The sequence below is a fragment of the Nelumbo lutea genome, chromosome 1 (assembly GCF_056320005.1).
Source record: "Nelumbo lutea isolate HS-2025 chromosome 1, American lotus-T2T, whole genome shotgun sequence".
NCBI classification, from domain to species: Eukaryota; Viridiplantae; Streptophyta; class Magnoliopsida; order Proteales; family Nelumbonaceae; genus Nelumbo; species Nelumbo lutea.
Window position 1 is genome coordinate 27,772,244 of NC_142684.1, and position 25,772 is coordinate 27,798,015.

General features: G+C 38.1%; 1 protein-coding gene across 1 annotated transcript; it reads right to left on the minus strand.

Annotated features, from left to right (window-relative positions):
• Positions 1-648: 648 nt before the first annotated feature.
• On the minus strand, positions 649-25,772 carry LOC148874078 (DIS3-like exonuclease 2). Its single transcript, XM_088986765.1, has 7 exons — positions 25,111-25,772; positions 12,178-12,599; positions 12,003-12,056; positions 11,827-11,895; positions 7,818-10,067; positions 1,716-1,787; positions 649-1,642 (listed from the first exon to the last, which is right to left on the minus strand). The coding sequence occupies exons 1-7, from the start codon at positions 25,214-25,216 to the stop codon at positions 1,223-1,225; spliced, it is 3,393 nt and encodes a 1,130-aa protein (XP_088842891.1). The 5' UTR covers positions 25,217-25,772; the 3' UTR covers positions 649-1,222.

Genomic DNA, 25,772 nt, shown 5'->3' on the forward strand with positions numbered 1-25,772 from the left:
TCAATCTACAAATCATGGTTTTGGGTCCACCTCCTCATATGAGTTTTGTTTGAAGTTCTCATTTTAAATAAGGATTTTGAAATTTTAAATAAGAATGCAACACTGATGGTAAGGAAGATTTAGTCAATTTTCAAAAAGTAAGGATTTTGAAATTTTAAATAAGAATGCAACACTGATGGTAGAATTTCCTAAACCTCAGGGGTAGTTTAAAATATTTGCCCTTAACTTTTTTGAGAAGTTTGTCAAAAAAATAAAAATAATCTTATGATTTACAACACAATTCATGATTCGATTGGATTCAACTTTCTCTATGATTTTGAATACGATTACGATTTTCAAAACATTGAATACATCTCTTTAACACCTTCCTTTCCGATTCTTTACTGGTATATTGACGGCAACCCTTAGATAAGAGAAACACATTCAAAACAATAACAATGCGAAGATTTAACTGGTTCAAGTATCCACTCCATCAAGAAGCCTTTTCCCGACAACCCAACTAGCATTCTTTGCAAGAATTTATTGTTTTCATTTACTGAATGACACTGCAGGGACAGTCAACATTCTCAACAATCTGGACATGATCGAATTGTAATACCTGTGAATTACAACATTGCGAAAGCACAGAGTTTCATCAAACTTCCATGAGGAAATAAAAGAAGATGGTTCCACATTGTAAACTTGATTTTCTCTAGATGTAAATTTTCGAAACAAATCCATCTAATTGAATGAAAAAGTTACATACACAATTGAAACCAAAATAATCATACTAAGTGAAAAACTGACCAGGATCAAAAAACTAGACCGCCCATAACTTGAAAAAAAACCATTGGGCTTTCAGTTCAGCAAACACAACACTGCTCTTTTAGCTCTGACACTCGGTATTTTGAGCATCAGAAATTGGCAACACTGTCAGGGTAATACGGGATGAAACTGGTCTTAAAAAAAACGACCAATTCCCAGGAAGCAGCTTAGATAAAATATAGCCACTGATACAGCCACAGCCAAAACCGTACACTTATCTACACAACCACCATTATCTCCATCTTCAGTGTCAATTATTCACACCAAATTTATCCATTTGGAGCTTGGGATATTACTCAATTTGAACTATACATTTAACTTAGTATCTACATTGGCACTTATCCATGTCCAATCTACTAATCGAACTTCCCCTATTATACTCCATCAAACCCAACTGATGCTAATTCCAATAATTGGTTCACTTAAGATACGAGCTCATGTACAACCTTGCTCCTATATCAAGTGGTCCATCATCCCCCCCAATTGCATGGAGAACAACAGGGATAGTTGAAAGGAGCCGCACTGTCAGAGGAAAAACAGCAGGACCAATTTCACTACCACCTGAAATGACAGGCTCAGAATCTTTGGATGGCACAGAAACAACTCCTTCCTGGGTTGCGCCACCCTCATAATTAACATCTCCAAACGCCTCCCATTCTGGCTTCAGGTCACATGAGCTAATAAGCCAAGCAACATCTTCAAGTGCTCGGCATTTACCAGGGCTACCTCTGTTCTGAGAGCACTTACTTGTACATAAATCAATCACTAATGCAGATGTCATCTCAAGCCACTCTACAGTCAATCCCTCAACTTCATCATAATATATCCTTCGCTCAATCTACAAGCATATAATTATTGTTGTAAGAAACAATTAAAAACTTGAGAAATAAAAAAGATAATTAACTACTTACTGCAAGTTTATGAATATAGATTGACATGAACCTGGGTCCCAGACCCAAAACTCTAGCTTCCGATAAAAAAGCCTGTATTGAACAAAACATAAATTATGAAGGCAGGGACCAAATTTCAAAAGACAAAAATCCAATCTGAATATAATAATAACATGATCCATTTCAGAATTTATCTACTAGCCAGTTGCTCTGAAATGCATCAAATTCTCCTTAACAAATAAAAATCTGAAGAAGAAGAAGAAGAAGAAGAAGAAGCAGAATAGAAACAGAGTGTACAATAACTTTTTGGATCAATTTCAGCTAGAATACATTTCAATAATTTCGGGGCTTCCTAAAATCAGAAAACTGTGTTTGTACAGCATAATTTAACATGTTAATGTACTTGTAAATAATGAAAGTGATGACATGAAACAACAAAGGAGGAGAAGAAATTTATGCTTGTATGAGAAATTAAAATGTGTTTAGCAATATGGCATGAGTCATGGTGAAGAGTACTTGTCTTTTCATGTACATACTCAAATAATAATATGAGCAAGCATGTGAGGTCTAACTTTTTCATTCAAATTTTTTTCTTCTCTTGTCCTTTCTCTCTTCTTTCTCTACTCCTTTCCTTATCTCTATTGCATGCAACTAACCACTTATTAGAGCATATAGATTAACAGAGAATTTTTCAGACTGATCAACCTGATATCATCATCCTCTATACTGATGATGCCAGCAACTATCAACTGTATGGACAAGGTTTTTTTGGTAATCTTATGGGCAAGGTGAACCTACAAAAGGCAAACCCCGAAATTTGATATAGGAATTTAGGGATTTCTTTTTACTTTTCATTTTGATTCAATGAAGATGTAAATGTGTAAATTCAAGTATTCTTTTTTTAGATTGGTAGCTGTGAAATTTTATTAATGTTGTAAATTATGTACAAGTATTTATAGTTTTACGTTACTTCCCAAAACAGATTTTCTCTATTGGTCCCCTGTTCAGTTAAAGTACCTGCTAGTTCATTGGCCGATCTGCCCACCCATCTGCAATTTACTTCTACCTCCCTAGTTAAACTTAGTATTCACTCAAAGTCTGCCTATATACTGAGGCCCCCTACTTATTCTTCATCCAACTTACCACAATTTTTGAGTCACCTTCAACCTCAATTTTCTTGAATTTCAGTTGCTTAACCAACTTCAGTCCTTGTAAGGTTGTAGAATTGCTGATATCATTGTTCTTATAGGGTCTCCTTGTCCAATAGGGCCGGAAAAAAGAAAAAGAAAAAAAGGAAAAGCTGACAGCATAGCACCAGAATGCATAATATGAAAAGGGAAATGAGCTCTTTTATTAATAGGAGGATATGAGCTTCTACAATGTTTACTTAACTGACAAGTAGAACATTCCAATGACAACAAAGACAATGACTTGAACAAGTTTGGAAACAAAATTTTTAATGGAACAAAGGCAAAATGACTCAAATGACAATGCCATAGGTAAATATGGTCTTGTTACAATGACTCTTCTGCAAACCAGACCGACATAAACTGGTGCCTTTAGAAGAATCAAAAGATTAATGGACATCTCTGGAACATGGTAAACATCAGACAAGCTTAAGCCAACAGAAAAGGAGACAACTCCTTGTCTAGAAATAAAAGAACAAGGGCTATCAACATGTTGTGGAAGAAGCAATATTAGCTACATTAAGTCCTTTGTTCTGTTTCCCCCGAAACTTCTTAGGCTTGCCAACCAAATCTCAATAAAACACTTTTGTGTGTCCAGATCTTTTACAATGAATACACCAAAATTTGTCCTTGTCACCTCCTCCCTTCTTCTGTATCTCACCCTTCTTGTTGTCACCCTTAGACAATAAAGAAACCTACTTCCCCTCAGGAGGATTCATAGCAGCCCTTTTAGTTTCTTCATATTGCACCAAAGCAAACACTTTCTCAAGGTCTAGAAGCTCCTTACCACCCAAAATCTGAATCTGAATAGGTCCACAAACAGATTTCAGGCCTGCAAAGAATGCAAACACCCTTTCTTGAGAGAGCAGTTTACTGTATGCTGTAGGATCCCCTTCACTCTTCCAATCTATAGACTTGTGATCCAGATCCTTCCACATAGAATTAAGAGCAGAATAATGGGCTACAAGGGACTTCTCTCCTTGTTCCAAAGCTTCTGACTCTACTTGAAGTTGGTAGATTTGGACAAAGCTCCTTTGTTCAGAGTATGTTGACTTGCTTGGTCCCAAATCTCTTGGGCTTTTTCAGCCCACATAAAGTTCTAAGAGCAGGCTGAATAAGAAGAGATGGGAGAAAGAATTTGGGATTTAGTTGAACAACCACTGAAAGATCTAAAGAGGAAGGAGTTGGAAGAAAATAAAACCACAGAGAATGAGGAAAGAAATGGTAAGGTAAATGCTATCATAGTGGATGGAAATATGGACAGTGGGGCAGAGATGGAGGCTGAAAAATAGGAAGGAGACACAGCAGAAAAGTTTGTAGAGAAATTGGAGTGTAAGGTGAAGGATTCTAATGACTTAAAAACATATTTAAGACTTAAGAAAACTGAAGAGAAGGTGAGAAAAAGGAAGATGAGTGAGGTAGAGGCTAAAGCTTGATGTGGAAGGAGATAGGGAGTTTAGTCAGAGGAAGGGTAGAAAAAGAAGGGGCAAGTAAATCGGTCGTTTGAAGTAGGGGCTACAAAATTGCAGTTAATCGATGAAAATGATCAGCTGGAATGTTTGAGGATTTGGGAGCGTGAGGAAGAGATCCATAATAAAAGAAATGCTGAAGGAGAAATCGGATGTTGTTTTGTTGCAAGAGACCAAGCTCTCGACCTTTGGTGACAGTTGGGCCATAAGTATTTGGAGGTCTAGGGGAAGAGGTTGGGAAATGTCACCGTCATGGGGATCCTCCGGTGGTATGGTGGTATTATGGAAGAATAATGTATTGAAAGGAATGGAGGAATTGATGAGGAAGTTTACAATGTCTTAAATTCCGACAAGAGGATGATGGTTTTAACTGGGAGTTAACATGCATTTACGGACCTAATGAGTACAAGGAGAGGAATGAGATGTGGGAAGAAGTTGAAGATATACAGGATTTGTGGGATGGACCATGGTGTATTGGAGACTTCAACGTGATAAGATTTGTTGAGGAGTCTAACAAGGTGAGAAAATAGTAACCAAAAGCTTGATGAATTTTTTAGTAGAGGAGTAATTAACCCAAGATTAAATTCTACTTTCATTGCCTTGATTCCAAAGAAAGAAGGGAAAATACAACCTAAGGAGTTTATGCCCATCAGCCTAGTTCACAACCTTTGCAAAATTAGTGCTAAGGTTCTATCAAGAAAAAATAAATCAGTGCTTCCTTCTATTATTTCCTTAAATGAAGGAGCCTTTGTCAAGGACAGGCAGATCATCAACCAAATCCTTATTGCTAATGAGAGTGTGGAGGAGCTAAAAAGATTTGGAAAGAAAAGTTTGATTTGCAAGCTCAATCTAGAGAAAGCATATGATTTGATGGATTGGGATTTCTTAGTGAAAGTGATGAGGAACTTTGGATTTGGAGATAGGTGGTACGAGTGGATTAAAGGATGCATTAGTACTTGTCATTACTCAATTTTGTTTAATGGCACAGTAGTTGATAACTTTCTAGCCTTCAGAGGTATTAGACAAGGGGACCCACTCTCTCCTTTTTTATTCACACTAGTAGCTGAAATGCTAGGTACTCTTTTCCAGAGAGCATATGTGAGGGGTTTCATGAGAGGTTGGAGAGTGGGAAGAGAAAGAGTGCCTATTACTCACTTGCAGTTTGCTGATGATACTGTCCTATTTTGTAAGGGAGGTGATCTAAATTCTGTGAGGAATATGAAGGAGGTGATCCAAGTATTTGAGAAAATGACAAATCTGAAAATCCGAACAATTTATTTTTTCCTCAATTGCATTAGTTCAAATGGCTAGTGTGGTGTAAAACATCTTGTATTCTTGATTCTACAAGTCACCTTTGTACCAAGCCCCTCGAGGCAAGTCCAAACAAATCCATGTAGGGTTTTAAACTCTTAATCCTTACACAAAATTAAAGCATTTTATAATTGTCTTTTAAGAAGATATTTTTGTGTAAGGATTAAGAATTTAAAATCCTACATGGATTTGTTTGGACTTGCCTCGAGGGGCTTGGTTGGAGGTCCGGGGGTGGAACCTCTAGTCCAGCCTTTTTTTGAAGAATAAGATAAAAATTCATTAGCAAAAGAAAATAGAATAAAATAGGAAGGTGATAAGACATCACCCGAAGAGGAAAAAAACCCAAAGAGCCCAACAAAGATCTCAAAAGTCCCATACTAAAAACCCATAAAACCAAAATTGGCAAAAACTTTAAAGCTTTTCTCAAAACAATCTCAATCACAAGCCAAGAAATCCCCATAAGAGCAAAAGCATCTGAACCCACCCCTAAGCAGAAACTTAAACCCTCCTTGCTCCATGACCAAAGCCTCAATCTTCCACCACAAAGTCATCCTCCCAGCTTGAAACATCTTCGTCCCCAGGCCAGCCTTTAGGTTCAAAAAAACAAAAACGGTGTAAAAACTTAAAAAAAAACGCACGCCCGGGCTGAAGAGCAAGGCATAGCCTCTTGAAAGTGCTGCGCCTAGGACCTAGGCAAGGCGCATACCTTAAAATGCGCCTTTTAAATCACTGGTTGTAACTGTTTTAATTAATGAATGAATGCAATCTTCTTCTTTGCTGCTGATTAAGAAAAAGGTAATGAGTGTGACACAAACAAAAGAGAAAATAATGAACGATAGTGACATGGTGAATAGAAGAGTGTATATTCACATATTAGTTAATTTCATCCATGATTTGCAATATTAGTGAGATTTGGTAAAATTTCCCCAAAATCTCCCCATTTTGCTGGGGGGTAAAATGAAAATTTCCAAGAATCTTTTTTTTAATATCTCCAACAATCTACTGACGTGTCAATGATATTTCAGATTCCACTGATGGACTATACCTTTAAAATTTCAAACTTTCGAATATTATTAGAAACTTTCTGGTGTTTTATTAAAATCATCATACTTAAAAAAAAAAAACACCTAAAAGTACAAATGGGGATTCAGTGGTTCAATTATTGGCATATTATTTTCATATGATTCACTTAAAAAGTCACTACAATTCAAAAAAGAAGAATTAAAAACATCAACTACAAAAGAGGATTCTCAATCTAAGTAAAACTTTTTAGCAACAAAAAAGACAAGTCAAAATGGCAACTAAATGACATACATACTGAAGACAAGATGGATAAAAGGATAAAAAGGAGATGGAGAGAAAGCGATCTATTTAAGTCTCTTAATCTTCTCTTATTTGATTTATACAATCGTTTGCTATGGTTTTCTAATCCTTAAAATGTGTAAATATACTTCTAAATACTTTAGTGAAATTAGCATAATCTTTTCCAAATTTTCCCATCTCTACATGGAAAAATCTTGATCAATATCAAAACCGCTAACTATAATTTCAGCCAGACTTTGTTGCAATAATTTCAGGCCTTCCTAAAATCATAAGAAGATGATGCAACCCAGAGATCCTAATTCAAATTTATTTTTGCATATCAGACTACAATATGTAAATGTACCCATAGTAATTAATATGATGGCATAATACAATAAAAGAGAAAATAGTGAATAGTACAGACATGCGAAGGGAAGAATATACATGTGAAGTGAATAGTACAGACATGCGAAGCATTTTTTTTATGGACAACAGATTATTTACCAGTTAAAAATGAGAAAAGTATCTTCTATTCTATCCATATTCAGTTAACAAATATATTAGGATAAAGGGTATCTGAACAGTTTTTCCATGTGTAAGTTATAGTTTAAAAGCAGATTTTGCACATTTAATGATTATCACCAAGATAACAACACAGAAGCATGAGAACTCTCTTCAAATTTCATATGAAACTTTCTCATATACCCAGAAGGTGGAGGAACATACTTTTAAGGGTGACTGAACATCAATAGCTACCAATGGGAAAGCTAGAATATTGAAAATGAACTTAGAGCAATCACGGTAGAAACATCCAGTAGTAGAACTAGGAAAAGCCATAAGAAAAGTATACGCACATCTTTCCTTTTCAGCAGAACCCACATGTACAGTTTGTCAGCAGCATCTTCAGCATACCTACTAGATACTTTTCTCTCATTGCAATGAGCAGCAACATCTGAAAGTACTTCTGTAGAGGGAACTCCATACTTCAATGCTGCAGCTAATAATGCTTCCTGGCCCTCTTTGGACTCTATAGCATTTTTGTCAAAATAGATATTGGTGAAATAATTCCTTGCAACTGCCTCCCGCTTAATTGATTTAAGCAGTGTCTTTTGTCCCTTCAGGTACATATCTTGAGCTTCTATAACAGCACCCAATGTTCGATGAACCATAATATCAGGATATCTACGCAATGGTGATGTAAAATGCGTATAGAGAGGAACAGCCAATGAATAATGAGACCATTCATTCTCCCTGTCTTTTAATTCTCCACTACAAAAGTATGCAGCCAACTGCATTGGCTTTGAAGCATATGAGATGAGAATATCAAACAATGTAGGGTCATTATTGAGCTTTTCTCTGATCTTTTCCAGTGAATGGTGAAGCTGTCCAGAGGAAGAAGCATCTAATTCTAAACCACGCTTTCTACAAAATGACTCAAAATCTCTTAGCTTCCGTGAATTAGGTTCTGGATGCCTACGCAATAATGCACAACTTGGAAAAGCTCTAGATATGACTTCTGCAACTGTCCTGTTAGCCAGGAGCATGAACTCCTCCACGAGAAAGTTCGAACCCTTCCGCTCGCATAGCATACTGTCATAAGGTATTCCACATTCATCAAACAAGAAAACCAGCTTGGGACTCTCCAAATGCAGTGCCCCACCTTTGAACCTGTTCTCTTTCAAAATCTTGGAAATTTCATGGAGGCTTTTGATGGACCTGATGACATCACACCACTGAAACTGCCCAAGCAATTCTGGACACCCATTTCTGAAGTCATTAGGACTCTCAACATCTACTAATCCATTAATGATATCCTGAGCATGCTCATAGGACATCTTACAACATGAGCGGATGACAGTACGACCTATCCAGCGATCCACTGTTTCCCCAGCAAGATTGATGTCCCAGAAAATAGAGAATGCAAGTCTATCCACCCCAGGAATAAGTGAACCCAAGTTCTCTGAAAGTAGTGAGGGCAACAAAGGTAGCTTATGCTGCAAAAGGTAGACACTAGTAGACCGAATTTGAGCTTCCATGTCCAAAGACGTGTCTGGCAAAACAAAATATGACACATCTGCAATGTGGACACCAACTCTGAAAATGTCAACAGACACCCTTTCAACTGATAAAGCATCATCAAGATCAATGGCAGTAAAAGGATCAATAGTAAATATACAGAGATTTCTGAGATCTTTTCTTCTTTCTATTTCCTCCACAGGCACCTCCCATGGGGTTTTGGGAAGGCAGGATAGAGATTCAGATGAGAAATCAGCACCAGGAATTGCATATTGGAAAAAAATAGCGGCAGTATTTGATTCAATTTCTCCACCCCGTCCAAGAATATACATGACATGGGCTTCTGGCAGAGTACTTTCTTCCTTCCAATTATCAATTCTTGCAGCCACTAACTCCATCTCAACTGTTGGATCACCCTTCTCCAATCGTGTCTTCATGCCAATTGGCAAGCTTATAACAGAAACTGTCATTTTAGGAAATTTTGGATCAGTGGGTATCAACTGGATGTATTCCCAACCAGAGAATGATATAGAATTCCTGTTTTTCTTGTTTTCCTTTTTATGCCCTTCCCTATAGGAAAGCCACTTTTTAACACCAAGAAAACCAACAACAGTGTTACGCCGAGGAGATTTTTCAATGACAGCTACTACCCTACCAGTTGGTCGCTTTGATGGGAAAGAATTTATCATGGCACATAACTTTCCTACTGAATTTAAAGGTTCACTCTTGTCAAAGGAACAAACTGTACTTGAAAGATCAATAATAGAGGAATGACATGCATTTGACCCACAACAATAACTTATATGTTCGACTCTCAGCTCTGCATCAACAGCTTCGCTAGCAAAGGCTCTGTCCAAATTATGAAATTCCTTCCCAGTAAGGGGAAGACTACTTCCACTATCAGCATCTTCAGACTCAATATCTAGTTTATCCTTCCCTTTGTGGTTATTACCAAGAATATCCATATCTCCAGGGAGTACATTACAATCATTCATTGGGGTAGATTCATTGAAATGGCCAGCTGACCCTTTGAGCCTGGTCCAAAATGGCAAAGGGTCCAACTGAACTGCCACAACATCTCCTTCAACCTACAAGGGAGAAAAATCACTTAAATAAGAACAAGCAAAAATAAATGAATGAACACAAGCATCTTGACAAAAATGCAGTCACCAGCTACTTTCAAAAGGGGAGATGAAAGAAAATATGTTAGCCCAATAGTTTGATTTGGACTCAGACAAGAATAATGTTGCCCAAATTGCAGATGATATCAAGTAACCAGCATCTCCTGTAACCGCCAATTACAAGCCAATTATCTCCATGAGTTTGGGGCTTGGTATTAGGTAGGCTCCATAGACATTAGACTAGTGAGCCATGAGTGTTATTAGGAACAAGAAAAATTAATGATCCCAATATAAGTGATAAACAGTTTATGTATTTATCCTAATGCAGTTGCACCAAATCATTTTTTACTCTGCAGTTACAGATAACTCTAAGCCAACCCCATATGGTTGCAACAAGGATTAATAGGTTGAGAAACAGGTAACTCTAGATGGTTGTTGGCTTGTTATTGGTGGCATCTGTGTCATTGCATATTCCTTTTTCCCTATATGCATGTGCCTCGTTTTGGGTTCTGAAGGGTTGGAGAATGCCAGGATCAAATGGTTCTTTGATTGTAGATGGGCCCTCGCATGATTGTTATGTTAGGAGTAAGACGCTAGATAAATTTTCCCAGATATCTGCAAAAACCATTTACAGGATCCAGATTTATATTACAGTGATAGTTTGTCTTTCTGCAATTTAAGTTCCTACCTGTTGAAAGGACAGAATAAAACATAGCTTCACAGGAAAAGCAAGAAAAATAAATATGTTAATGAGTGGATCATCCTCCCATACAATATGATAAATTATTCAGTTGGTCCATAGACATCTAAGTATTCAGTCACACTTTCTCTCATATAGAATTCACTTGCATGTGTTGTGCCTCTACTTGCAGGAAATAGTATTATTTTGGTTTGCTCATTTATCTTGAAGGAAATAGAGGAATTTGGTTTCTCAGATTTTTTTTTTCTTTTTATGGATGACTTTATTTTATTAGATTTGGTAAAAGAATATTTTGAAGTGTTTTTTGACTTGCACCCCCCTAGCTACACTGAGTAACAAACTCTACATTTTCATTTTTTTATCCCTTTAGTAGGGGTGATCATTCTTGGCCTGGGCCTAGCTTTTTGTGTGCAGGCACAAGTCTGCATCAAGCACGGAAAATTCTAGGCCAGGCTTGGGCCCAACACATAAGGCCTGGCCCAACCCTCAATATAATATAACATATATTATTAAATAAATTATAAATAATATACATAATATTTTAATATTCAAATATATTTTATTTTATATTAAATGTTTATTATTTAATATAAAATATAAAACTTTTAACATATTAACAAATATTCATGAATTGATACCTGTCAACAAAGAGTCAACACATGTGTCAATGCATGAGTCAACTCAAGTATGAGAGTTGTCCTCCTGACAAGAATAAAAATTGTATGCTTTTACTATGCCAGTTCTAACTTGTGTCTTACACTTACAATCTCAAGCCTGGATCTGAGAGGTTTGAGTGAGGTTGGTAATTGTGTAATCTGTTACCCAAAATCATATGAAGAATTTTATGCTTTGTATTCGAGACTGAGTGAGTGGAATGCATTATCCAGATATGAAATGCACAACTAGAAATATGGACATAACAAATTGCAAAATACTAACTGAATGAAATTAATAATGGAAAGTAGACTTCCAACTAGTTTCTTTGGGAGAAGCAGCACCAAACCACAAAAATTGCTCCAAACTTACTGCTCTATTTTGAGCCACAGCTCCACTAATGAGCACATCTATTGGTACGCCGTCAATGGTGCAGTATGCCTGACAACATGGAATTATTTAAATTATCTATTCAAAAAATCATTGATCAAGGAATATCAGAAAACATCATGAATGTAGCACAAGGAACAGATGATTAGACTTCATACCTCAACCCGATTATAAGCATTCACATGGAATGATGCTCTAAACACATCACCTCTCTGCAAAAAGGGGAAAAATGCCTATAGTCTTACTCTCATCCAACCATCTTTATATATTCTTAAATATGAAAAAAGAATACACCATAGAAAGGACTACATTGAAATTCATGGTACAACTTACCTCTATGGCTTCATTAACAGTCTCAGCTGACCAGTGAGGATCAAAATACCTTCTCTGCATAACAGCATAACATTTAGGGTTCCGGAGAGGAAAAGTTACTTTATTTACAATTGATCCATTTGCCTCTTGATGACATAGTTGCTCTGGACATGATTTAGAATACATTGCTACTCTTGAATCAGATGGAAAGAAATGAGCATCTTGCATACTACCCCCATCAACCATCAACTCCTTATCACGGGTATGCATCGTCAGAAAAGAACAGAAAGAAACATTTGATACCCTGGATGGTCTATTATTTTTCAATGCATGGACATCCGACTGGTATTTCTGTGATGAGGATGCACTCATGGATAAAGCTATGTAACTTGAGGTGCTACTTTCTTCCAATCTAGATCCACTAAGTGAACTGTCAATTACTCCTGTAAAAATAGGTGAGAAAAATCAATGAAGAAAAATAAGATACACAGTATATATTCAAAGCCATTGAATCAAAAGAAGAAGTATAAGCTTTTTTGATGTAGGAAACATCACAGGTATGTAAATCAAACATAAATTAGAGGAGGAAGCTGGATTAAACAAGTTTCACCACAATGAAATGATAACCTAATGGCTGCTTTCAAGGCAGGCTACCCTAGAGAGACACAAGCTTAGAAGAGAACTGGAAAAATTGATTCACAAAGAAGAAATATATCAGAGAGAGAAATTAAAGCTATATGAATCAAATAGGGCAATAGAAATACAGCCTATTCCCATGCATATAGGACTAAAGGATAATAAATTGCATATGCAGAGGGCAAGTAGGGGAAGAGGTATTTGATATGCAGGAAGAGATAAAAGTGCAATTAGAAACTTCCATAGAGCCATACACTGGAATGCCAAGAAGAATACGTTTTTTTTTTTTTTTGGAAAATAGAGAAGTTACGAGGCTTGGAAGAGAAGAATCAGAATGGGTGCAGAGGGGTTTCAAATCGGAGGAAGTGTGGGGGACAGTGAATAGTATGAATGAGGAGACAAAGCTCTAGGTCCAGAAAATTTTAATATGAGATTTTCTTAGAAGACGTTGGAGTACAATAACAAACATAATCTTTTGAGGAGCCACATGATCATAAATCATTAGAGATAAGATCTAATTCGACCTTCATTACTCTCATCCCAAAGGAACGGCAATGATTAATGATGTTAGGTCAATTAGTATTATCTCCAGTCCTTATAAGATAGTTGCTAATGTGCTGTCATGAAGACTAAAGAAAGTGATAGAGAAGGTTGTTAGACCTCATGGTTGAACCAAATAACGTTTGTGGACATTCAATAAATTTTGGAAAGAGTATTACATGCAAGTGAATGCATATATTCAACAATAAAATAAATCCAGGTTTGATAAACCTTTTTTTTAGAAAATGTAACAATTTTATTCAAAAAAGGAGAGATGTACATGAGAGGACATATAAAAAAAGGGCTACGAAACAAGGAAAAAATAGCCCACTCAAGACATAAGTAAGCTATTTGTACTATACAAAATGTTTCTCTCCTATCCAGATTTAGCTAAAAGAATTAGCCTTTTGATTCAGTTCTCTTGAACTTCACCTATAGCAGCAGCCAAGGGAAAAACAGATAACTCATTAATTTCATGAAGTGAGCCAGCCTCTCCAAGGACCAGTCCCAGAATTATTAGCCCAGCCAATCACATTACTGGAATCACTCTCGACTAGCAGAGAAGCAGCTTGGGTACCTTTAGCAAATCTGAGGTCCTCAAGAAGAGCCCAAACATCACTTCCATAGGCATCCCTTGCAGAAAAAGGGCCACTAAAAACCCAAGTCAGAATACCATCTGACCTCAAGATGACCCCCCAATTCCAGCTTTAATATCATCCAAAATTTTCAAGCTGCCATTGAACTACAAAAACAAAAGGCAGTAAGAGGTCTTGGATCTAGAAATATAATGGGCTGAAGAACCAAAGGGAGGAGCTTAGGATTTCAGCAATATTACTATCAAGGTCCCCATAACTGACTCCAGAGAAGCTCTTGTTGGTCAACATCAAAGAGTTAACTTAGAGCTGTCAATGGGTTGGGTCTGGTTCAGGACAGGGTTTACCGGTCCTGAACCAATTAATTATTAATTGGTTCCAATTGATAGACCCATAACCAATCCAATTATTAATTGGGACAATCAGGTCTGACCCGATTAAACCTAATTATAGTTGAGATCTATAATTACCTATGATGATAACAACTTAAAACTGATCTCTGATAATATAAAAGTAGATATTAAAATCAGCAATAAAAGTGTATTTGAATAAGAAAAGAGAGATTGGAAGAAGAGAAATAGAGATTCACAACGGTGGAGAGAAGATCGAAGAAGAGGGAATTGTGTTCCTTTCCAGACCCATAAATAAGTTTTATTAGAGCAAATCATAATTAATAATGAAATTACATAGATGCCCTTAGTTGGGTGGCAGACTCAATAAACATACAAAGAAGACTGTAACAGGCACAAAAATGAAGACCCACTAACTCAGAAATAAAATGTAATGAAAAGACAAACAAATAATAGAAATTAAGGCCTATTCAGCCCAATATCTCTACACTCCTCAAGCTGGCATAGATGTCAATCAATTTTCTTTTCTGATCGGCAGCATAGATGTCAACCATGCCCAAATTGCTTATATAATGTTGCAACTTTGCCTTGAAACTCCCTTGGTCAAAACATCCACCAACTGTTCCTTAGAAGCAACGAACGAAAAGCAAGCTTCTCCTAATGCTAACTCTAGGACAGGGTTTGACTGGAATCTGGAGTTCAGGAGGGGCCTTAAGGATTCCAAATTAGCTAGTGTCTTGTCACTACCTCAGTTATTAGGAGTTTTTCTGGATCCCAATAAGTTTAACAGGTGAATTTGGACCCTCTCTTCATTTAGATTTTTCTCCTGTGCATCTTTCTTTAGGGCTTTAACCCTTCCTACTGACAGTCTTGGGCAGCCATTTCTGGTTAAGAAGGTGTGGAGTAAACCCATTCCCCCCAATAAGTTTGACAGGCAAACCCATTCCTGGAACCTCTCAAACCATGCTCAAGAAGACTGTTTAAGTCCATAAAAGGACTTCTTTAGCTTGCATACCTTGCCCTACATCTCCTTACCATACCTACCAAGGAGGAAGAGACATGTATACTTCTTCAATCAAATCCCCATTCTTAGCATCAAACCGATATAGGGGCCAATCACAATTCATTACTAAATATAAGAAAACCCTCATAGAGGTTATTTTAGCCACCAAAGAAAAGGTTTCCATATAATCTTATCTCATACATCTGAGTATAACCCTAGGCAACGAGACGAGCCATATATCTCTCAAACCATGTATAGATGTCATATGACCTACACAATCAAGAAGAGAACACTGCAGTTGATGCTAATTAGGCTGGATGTATTGATGATAAGAGATCCACCTCAGGATATTGTGCTTTGGTGGCAGGGAACATTTTCTCATGGAGGAGTAAGAAACAACATATAGTGACCAGATCCTCAACTAAAGTAGAGTACAGGGCAACGACACATGGAGTGTCAGAATTACTATGGATGAGATCACTTTTGGAAGAGTTGGGTATTGACAATGAAAAGCCAATGATTCTCTACTGTGACGACTAGGCAGCTATCAACACTACACATAATCCTATTCAACATTACAAAACTAAGCGCATAGAGGTTGATAAACATTTTATATGGGAGAGAGTTTCTTTAGGGGAAGTTTGCTTTCCATTTATCTCTTCAAAAGAGCAGTTGGCTAAACATTTTGACCAAATGTATTTCAAAAGGGAAGATAACACACTATATAAGCAAGCTGGGCATGATTGACATCTATGTTCAGCTTGAGGGGGAGTGTAGAGAGATTAGGCTGAACGGGCCCTAGTATCTGTTTTTATGTTTTAGTAGTATGTTATCTGTTTTGCATGTTAGTGGGCCTGTCTTCATGGGCTTGTTAACCTCTTTTATAAGTTCTTTTAAAGTTCTTTCTTAGCTGGCCTCCCACTTAAGGGCAAACTTGTAATTAACCTAGTTAATGAAGATTAATAAAAGAATTTGTAAGGGATGAGAGGAGATTATCGAACTCCTCATTTCTCCCTTCTCCATCTTTTTCGTCTTTTCTCCTATAATCTGAAATATTTTACTGTTCGTTTATTGGATTGAATCATGTCTCTCAGGAAAAGATTATGAGTGATCTTGACACCCAGACCCAAGATTGGAGTTTGAGATCATCAACTATAGTGATATTACCTTTCCCTAAAGCCAATTTATAGGAGATGAAGTGAGAAGGCAAACCAATCATGTGTGCATTAGCTCTAGAATCCACAACCTAAAAGCTAGGAGAGGAAGATTAACAAGCAAGTACCATACCTGATTTAGCCAAAGCATTGAAAGGATTACTAGAGCCAGTTACTAGTGTTGTTCATTCATTCATTGCAATAAAATATCTTCTTAAAAGGCAATGAAAGTTATAAATTCATTATTTTTTGTGTGAGAACTAAGAATTTAACACTTGACATGGACTTGTTTGGGCTTGCCTCAAGGGGCGTGGCACGAGGTCCAGGGGTGGAGCCCCTGGTCCAACCGTTATGTTCAAAAAAAGCAAAAAAGCATCAATTTTCCAAAAGGCGCACGCCTGGGCTAAGGGACAAGGCGCACCAAGCGTGTTGTTATGGGCCTGAGAATATGATCTCGTCACGGGTCGGTCCACGAGGAAAACCTCCTATTTTCCCTTGTTCCTCCCTTCTCTTGATGAACCTATCTTGGCACCCTAATGGTGATTTGTCCAAGAGATCACCTTACTCTCCTTGCTCTCTTTCTTGACTGAAATTTTTGATGGTTTTATTCAATATTCTCAGCTCCTTAAATAGGAGATTGCAAGAGATAAGAGTTCTACTTTTAGGAAGACTCCTTGCTAATTAGGAAGACTCCCTACTAATCTATCCTACTGAACTGATAAGATAAGATAATACTGAACTGATAAGATAAGATAAGACTGAACTGATAAGATAAGATAAGACTCCCTTAATCTATCCTACTGAACTGATAAGATAAGATAAGACTCCCTTAATCTATCCTATTGAATTGATAAGATAAGATAAGATTGAACTGATAAGATAAGATAAGATAAGATAGGATGAGAACACTAAATTGTTGCTGCTGAGAACACTAAATTACTGTTGTTGCTGTCAACGCCCACATCATTACTCCCCTCCTGGACTATGAGCTTGTCCTCAAGCTCGAATTCAGGATGGGTGTCTTAGAACACAGTCAAAGGAATCCCAGATAGGTGGAATGATTTTGCCCTCCTGGATCGGGTTCCAATGAAGAGGGTTCATCCTCAGACAGCTGTAGTGAGATACCAAGATTTGACCATGCATATCTGCATTCTTTGTCGCGGGCAACTGCAGCCTTAAGGTACTTCTGAGATGTCTTGAACCGTAGAGTACAAAGATTGTGAACGCCAGGCTGGTGCCACTGAACTGCATCATTTGGATCCTCTTCTATTGCCTGTTTTAGTGTGTACAGAGCTCGCTCTTCCACTTCCGTCAAATTATTATGTCCAGTTTCAAACGTTGTTGCAATTTCATGCTGAGCCTTGTGAACCATGGCAAGTCCTGCCCATGCTATCCGAAGCTCAATTGTTGCAGAGTCCCCTTCTCTGAGCATTGAAGCCATTTCATTCGCAGCCCATGAAAGTTGTTTAGTGGAATCTTGAGACCTTTCTGCATCCTTGATACGATGAAGCGCAACAACATATCGAGTTGACATGCAATTAGGCTCCAGCTTTGTTGCCTTCTCCAAGCACTTTCCAGCACTTCTATGATCACCAACCAAATAGTATGCATTAGCAAGATTCACCTAGATATGTGCAGCCCTAAGATTTGATATGACTGCAGCTAACAAACACTCTTTTGCAACATTTGCAACCGCAACATGAGGCATACAAGCTCCTTCACCAGCGATGACGACCTTGGAGTAATTGCTCTTATTCTTCTTTGAACTCTCGTCGATGGAATCCTCGACGACACCGGATTCCTGCTTAATCGAAACATTCTGGGTGTTGCTAACCTGCGCTAGGGCAACGACCTGCTGCTCGTCGGACGATTCTGCCATGTCTGGTCGGCGGCCGGTTGTGGTTGTAGCCCCTTCCGGGTTCCTTTCCTTGCTGGAAAAGAACAACTCCATCAAGCGCCTTAATTCTCGAACGCCGTCCTTGATCTCACGCACCCCCTTGCTATTTTCCACGAGTTTGTGCTCCAGATCATTAACCCTAGACGTCAATTGCTCATAGTCACCCATGACTAGACATGTTCATGGGCCGGGTGGCCCGACAGGCCGGCCCGGCCCGGCCCGACCCCCGGACGGGCTTGAACAGGCTTTTTGGCCTGCGGGCTTAACCTCGGGCCAAAAAGCCCGACCCGCATAAAATTCGAGCCGGGCTCGGGCTTTGCCAAAATAGCCTGCCCCGAGCCCGGCCCGGCCTGACCTATAGTTAAACCTAAGTAAAAACCCTATGTGATGTCCATTTGAATAAATTTTTTGATTTGAGAAGGTTGTTGATTCACTTGTAGGCCCATTGTTCATTTAAATAGGGGAAAAAAACATTTGAATTAAAATAGATAATGTCTATTTGAATAGGGAAAATTTTGATTTTCTTTTATTAGGTCGGGCTTCGGGCTCGAGCTCGGGCTTTGGGCTTTTTATCAGGGCCGGGCTCGAGCCCAAGTTCTAGGCCCGTTGGTCAGGCCGGGTTCGGGCCTATTATTTTTCTGTTAATGTACACTAAAATCCTGGCCCGAGCCCGGCCCGACCCAACCCATGAACAGGTCTACCCATGACGCCTTGCTCTGATACCAAATGTTATGGGCCCGAGAATAGGATCTCGTCACGGGTCGGTCCATGGGGATAACCTCTTGTTTTCCCTTGTTCCTCCCTACTCTTGATAAACCTATCTTGGTGCCCTAATGGTGATTTGTCCAAGAGATCACCTTACTCTCCTTGCTCTCTTTCTTGACTGAAATTTTCGATGGTTTTATTCAATATTCTCAACTCCTTAAATAGGAGTTTACAAGAGATAAGAGTCCTACTTTTAGGAAGACTCCTTGCTAATTAGGAAGACTCCCTACTAATCTATCCTACTGAACTGATAAGATAAGATAAGACTGAACTAATAAGATAAGATAAGACTCCCTTAATCTATCCTACTGAACTAATAAGATAAGATAAGACTGAACTGATAAGATAAGATAAGACTCCCTTAATCTATCCTAATGAACTGATAAGATAAGATAAGACTCCCTTAATCTATCCTACTGAACTGATAAGATAAGATAAGATGGGATGAGAACACTAAATTGTTGCTGCTGAGAACACTAAATTACTGCTGCTGCTGCCAGCGCCCACATCACGTGCGCCTTTTGAAAGGGCTGCGCCTAGGACCTAGGCAAGGCGCATACCCTGAAATGCGTCTCAGGCGCACCTTTTAAATAACTGATCACAACAATGCTCCTATCCCCCTCTCCCTATACCAAGTAGTATGCAATGGCAAGGGAAACAATATCTGCAATCAAGATGTGTTGCCAAGTAAAATCATATTCAACATACAAACCTACCAAGAAATCAAACACTCAGCTCTTCTCGACATACTTTCAGTACTATTCACCATCCTCAAGATTCTTCCACTCCAAGGCCTCTAGATGGTCCATTGCTTCCCAAAGAGATTGTAAGGAAGAGAAGTACATAGCCACAATCCTCTCCCTCTGATGCAGATTGCAGGCTTCCCTTTGGAATTGGTAGACTCGAGTTGTATTTCTAATCTGGGAGTACAAGGTAGTAACACAACCTCAAATATCCTTGGTAGTGGAGAAAAACATGTAGTTGTGAGCAATATGTGGCTACATCGAATAGACTAGCCATGACATCAGCAATGAATTATTTTATTCCCACTTGGCAAACTTGGGGTCATCAGATTTTGGCTTCACCTCCTTGCCTATAATGAATCTCAACTTACCCCTTCCTCTAATGGTAAGTTTGGCTTATTAAGACCACTCTCGAAAGTTGGTTCCAATAAGTTTTACAGTGGTTATCATAGCACTGGAAGCATCCACATCACCTAGGAGCACTCAAAAAACCGTTTGTACTTCCTTAGGCGATTCCATTAGACTTGGACTAGCAAATTGACAGCCTTATAGAACTCCAACAACCAATCAGCACACAATACACCCACCAGAATAGGTGAACACTCGATTGGAAGCCAACGAGAGGCCAAAAGCAAAGCTAGAAGCAATATAGGTGCTATACAGGAGAAGAGTAAAATCACCCAAAAAATAACCAAGGTTCAGAAAAATGTGGAACCACTTCCCATACCCCAAGAAAAGTAAAACGACCTGAGGACAATAGGTCTTAAGCAAGAACCAACCTCAAATGGGAAGAGAAAACCCCAAACATTGAACCTGTATTTTTTTGTAATTTTTTAATGAAAAGTCCAGGAAAAGCATAGAAGTATCCAAAGGAGATGAGACCCATACCAAAATCTTCCTAAAATCAGGGTGCACAAAACTGAACCAGATTCAAGGGTTGCCATCAGCACTTTATAGAGTGCTGATATCATCTAGCAGCGGTCTGACATCAACAAATCTTCCTGTGTTCAAGGGTCAGAAAAGGAAGCTCTTCCAAGATTCCAACCTACACAAATGAATATTGTGGGAAGAAGGTTTCGGAGAATAGGGTGTTAGGGTGTATTACTATTCACACCCAAATACAAATAAAATAGAAAGACAATAATGCCCCTACCCACAATACATAATCTCAACAAGCTTATAGGCTGGCTAGAGCCTATAAGTTGAAAAATAATGTGAACAATTTAACTTTTGGGAATAAGTTTCAGAAATACTATCCCATATCTCCTTTGTTGTATCTATCCATAAGTAGTATTGGTTAATATGAGGTTGCATAGAATTTACTAGCCAGCCTATAATAGTGTAGTTCACCTACATCCACTTCTCATAAGTAGGATCATCCTCCTTGGGTTTCTTCTTACTACCTGTGAGGTACCCCCACTTTCCTCTACTACAAACATGAACCCTTGCTGATTAAGACCAAGCCAAATAGTTGATCCCGTCTAGCTTCACAGTAGTCACTACACCCAACAAAGAATCCATAAACCCTCCCGGATCCAATCTGAATTCAGTTCCTTACTTAAGTTCCATTAGATTATTCCATTAATCCAAAAACTTCAATATGGAGTGTTCTGAAAACAAAAGAAAACCAATTGGACCTTAATCACTGACCTCCGAGTGTGAACCAAGTAAGAGAAGAACCAATTCTAGGGTTTCACACAACCCTACAACCTGGGATTATAGAGAAAACACAAACCACTCCTACCAGTGATCACCAAATGATCGCCAAGGTAGAATGATCTCAAAGAAGATCCACTAGTGTCCTTTTAATCACCAAGCGCCAGCTTGGAAAACTCCCTAGGTACCAACCAAAAAGGGCTCCTCCTCGAGTCGATTCAAATTTAGGGGAAAACTATCCAACAACCTTTCTGGGCAGCAAAATAAAACTCCTAAATCCTCTCCCAATCAGGCAAAATCAACTTCAAATGCTCAGCAACTTAGTACTCAAATACAAACCACTGATCCTACATGATATGCGCTGAAAGAAGAGAGCAAAGGAAGAGCACCTGCTTTGATACCAAGTAGAAGATTAAAATCAGCAATAGAAGTGTATTTGAATAAGAAAAGAGAGATTGGAAGAAGAGATTAGAGAAATAGAGATTCAGAACTGTGGAGAGAAGGAGATGGAGAAAAGTGAATCATGTTCCTATCCAGACCCCTAATTAAGCTTTATTAGGGAAAATCATAATTAATGATGAAATTACATAAATGCCCCAAGTTGGGTGGTTGACTCAATAAACATACAAAAAGGCTGTAACAGGCCTATGATGGCCCACTAACTCAGAAATAAAGTGTAATAAAAAGACAAACAAATTATAGAAACTAAGGTCCATTCAGCCCAATATCTCTACAATAACCATAGAAAAAATGACAGTACAGTAGTAAACTATTATAAATGTTAATAAAATAAGTGTTTTTGACCAAAACTACCTTATATACTATTTATGAAATTTACCCTTTTGGACATAAAATGTAACAAAAGTTACAAGAAAACCAGGAGGCCTTTATGTATTATTAACCATATAATTGATTTAGGTCTGAATCGGTTCGGAACAGCTAGAACTGGTCCCAATCCAATTATTAATCAAGACAAAACCACAGAACCAGAACTGACATAATCAGTGGAGTTCTGTCAGGTAGACCTGACCCATTGACAGCCCTAAGTTTACCAAGGCAAGGCTATGCCTTCTAAGACCTTCCAAGGAGGGGCATTTGTTTTCAAAGAAAAACCACGAAACTCCAATTGCAACATATGAAACTTTTCCTTCAATATCGGCATTGGCTCTTCAACAAACTTCAATTCATTATTGGTGTTGGTGGAATTTTTACCATAGGCTTAACTCTCAACTTTTGAATAGTTGAACTCCTATAGCAAACTCATGGTGTACTTCCTCACAAATCTCTTTTTCCATATCCAATTGAGCTGTGATATGTTCCTTATGGCTTCAATTGGTTGTAAGCAAGAATCTTTTTATTTTTTTGATAAATAACATCAATTCCATTAAAATAATGAATAGATACAAGAAGATCCCCTTAGAGGCGCGAGAAGCAGCCTCTCCAAACAGCAAATACACAAACTACAACAGAGAAAACATGAATGTTGAAATTAAAACAATAGTTACAATTGTGCCCAGAACAATGTTTCCCTATTTATCCCTTGTTTTGCCAAGACATCAACAAAAGCATTAGCTGATCTCCCAACCCATTGTACTGTTATAAACATATTTCTTGTCAACCATTTGAATTTCTTTAACTCATTTTTGTAGCCCCAAGTGACATCCTCTGGATTATTTAACCAGTCCACCACTGTCTTAGAGTCTCCTTCAATCAGAAGCTGCTCCACACCCACTTCTTTTGCAAGAAGTATTCCTTGTATTGCAGATAGCAGTTGTGCCTGGATAGAGTTCCCAACTCCTAAAGGGCCAGAGTAGATTAAGACAACCTCTCCAGCCTCATTCCTCAGTACACCTCCCATCCCAGAGGGACCCGGTTTACCCTGGCTACTCCCATCAAAATTCAGCTTCAAAGAACCAAGAGGAGGGGGGACCTAGCTAGTCATTGTCCTTCCCTTGTAGAAGGAACAGCTTGCTACCAACTTCCAATCCTTCCAACAATCAGCAAAAGTAAAATGGTTAAATAATTCTAGAGTCTTTAACCAATGTAAAGACCTGGACAAAATGCAGTCCTTTAAGGTTTGACTGCTTCTTCCTTTTTCTTGGAAGATTCTGGCATTCCTTTCTTCCCATACTGTCCATAACAATGCTGCTCGTGAGCCTCTCCACATTTTCCTTCCTCTTTTATGGGGCCAAGAGAAGAAAGAAGGGTTAAATTGTGCTTACTTTTGCTGGCATATCCCAACTAGACCCAAACAAAGATAGAAACCAAGCCCAGAGCTCTGCAGTGACACTAGAAGATAAAAATAGATGATCGTGAGTACCTACATCGTGAGTAGGAGAGTAGGAGAGTAGGAGATTCTTCTATTGCAATCAATGTATCTATTGTTAGTTTACTGTTACTGTTATGCTGTCAGCAGGTTTTTTTATTTATTTTCTATTTTGTTTTTCATTAGAGTAGGAGATTCTTCTATTTATTTTTTATTTGTTTTAAAATCAACTAAGATTTTCTTTGAGCTAGGATTTTAATCTTTCTTTTGGGCTAATTTGGTGTTTTATTGAGGCATTTTTTTCCTTGTCTTATCTGATTCTGATGTTGGGATCCTGAATGTGGTGGGATAAGCTATGAGAAGGATGGCTAAGAAACAAGTGGTTGTTGTTCAGCGGACCAAAGATGGTGATAAAAAGAGGAGGAGGAGGAGGAGGAGGAGGAGGAGGAGGAGCATAAAACAGAGTACAATTAAGATTGGAGGTTTTTGTTAGCTTGGTTCAATAAACCATAACAAGAGATTAAGGAGGATGTTGCCCATAGAATTAGAGCAGGATAGTGGAGGGTTATAGTGGAGGGTTACATCCAAGCCCTACATGATTGGAGAATATCACTTGGGCTAAAAGGAAAATTTTGTAAAATAGTTATATAGCACCAATGATATCATATGGACGAGGGTGTTGACCAGTCAAAAAAAACGTCCAAAAAATGAGTGTAGCAGAAGTGCAATGTTGAGATGGGTGAATGGGAAAACTAGAAATCATGAATAAAAAATGGACATGTTTGCTGGAACCTAAGATAGCCAAAATAGGTGATAAAATGTGGGAAAGTAGACTAAGATGAGTCGTTCGCAAAGAAGACCATCTGCAGAACCAATGATAGAATTGCTCCATCCAGAAAATTTTTTAATAACCTTAAAAAATTATGGATTTCAAGAACGTATTAAAATATTGAGAGACCATCATAACAAAACATATCCTCCTTGTTGTCTTAGCAAGAAAAAAGTGTATACTGCGAAAAGAAATAAATTCCTCTTCTATGATAATGTAATCGTAACTTCTGGACTGAAGATACGCATCGTGGATTCTTGATGAATTCACATCTTAAAAGCGATGGATGAGAACATAAAAAATAGAACAACAGTTTTGCATATGGTTCTTAACATTGAATTAGAAATGAAAATAGAACCCAGAAATAAAAAATGGGTAAATTGTCCACCTTTTTTGGTAGGAAATATAATTTAGTTCGAACATAAAGTTCACATTGAAACACAAAAAGAAAAATAACAAGACTAGATATTCAACCAGAAGAGAGAGAAAAGGAAACCGAGAGAGAGAGAGAGAGTGTATTACCTGAAACATCAACATTCTCTTTGGAACGTCGATTTCGACGCTTCTTCCTCTTCTCTTTATCACCACCTTCAGTGCTCTGAACAACAACCACTTGTTGCTCAGCCATCCCTTACCCCACAAGATTCAGGATCTCGACATCAAAATCAGAGAAGACCCGGATTAATAAACCTCAAGAAAACAGCAAATTAGCCCAAATACGAAATTACGATCTAGTTCAGAGCAAATCTAAGCTTGATTACGATCATGATCTCTTCCGTTCAACAAAAAAAAAATACACGGAAGAACCTCTAAAGAGAAAATAATAACGAAAAAAAAGAAACAGAAATATGTAAAGAAGAGAAGAACCAGAAAGATAAAGAAGTTTTATTTCTGTTTAAAAGAGAGGAGAGAGAAACGCTTCGACAATGTTGGTTCGGAATCGGACTCCGGCGGTAAGGACAAAGACGTTACGTTATGATTGATTGTAGGCAAATACATCGACGGCAAGGCCGACTCTCGATCCTTTTGAACTTCGTTTTCTTCCCACTGTTCCTCCTCCATGGAAGCAGTTACCACGTGGCTAACCCCCGCAAATGGATTCCAGAATTGTTCATGACTTTTCCAGCCATTGGATTTGGAAATTTGATGGTGTCCTTATCTTGTCAAGTGAGAAATTGATACAT

Coding starts and splice junctions, on each gene's coding strand:
- LOC148874078 (XM_088986765.1), bottom strand. CDS start 25,216: ATGGCTGAGCAACAAGTGGTTGTTGTTCAGAGCACTGAAGGTGGTGAT. Junction 12,600..25,110: donor AGAGAATGTTGATGTTTCAG/GTAATACACTCT, acceptor CTATTTTTACAG/GAGTAATTGACAGTTCACTT. Junction 1,788..7,817: donor TTCTGCTGAAAAGGAAAGAT/GTGCGTATACTT, acceptor TGTTCAATACAG/GCTTTTTTATCGGAAGCTAG.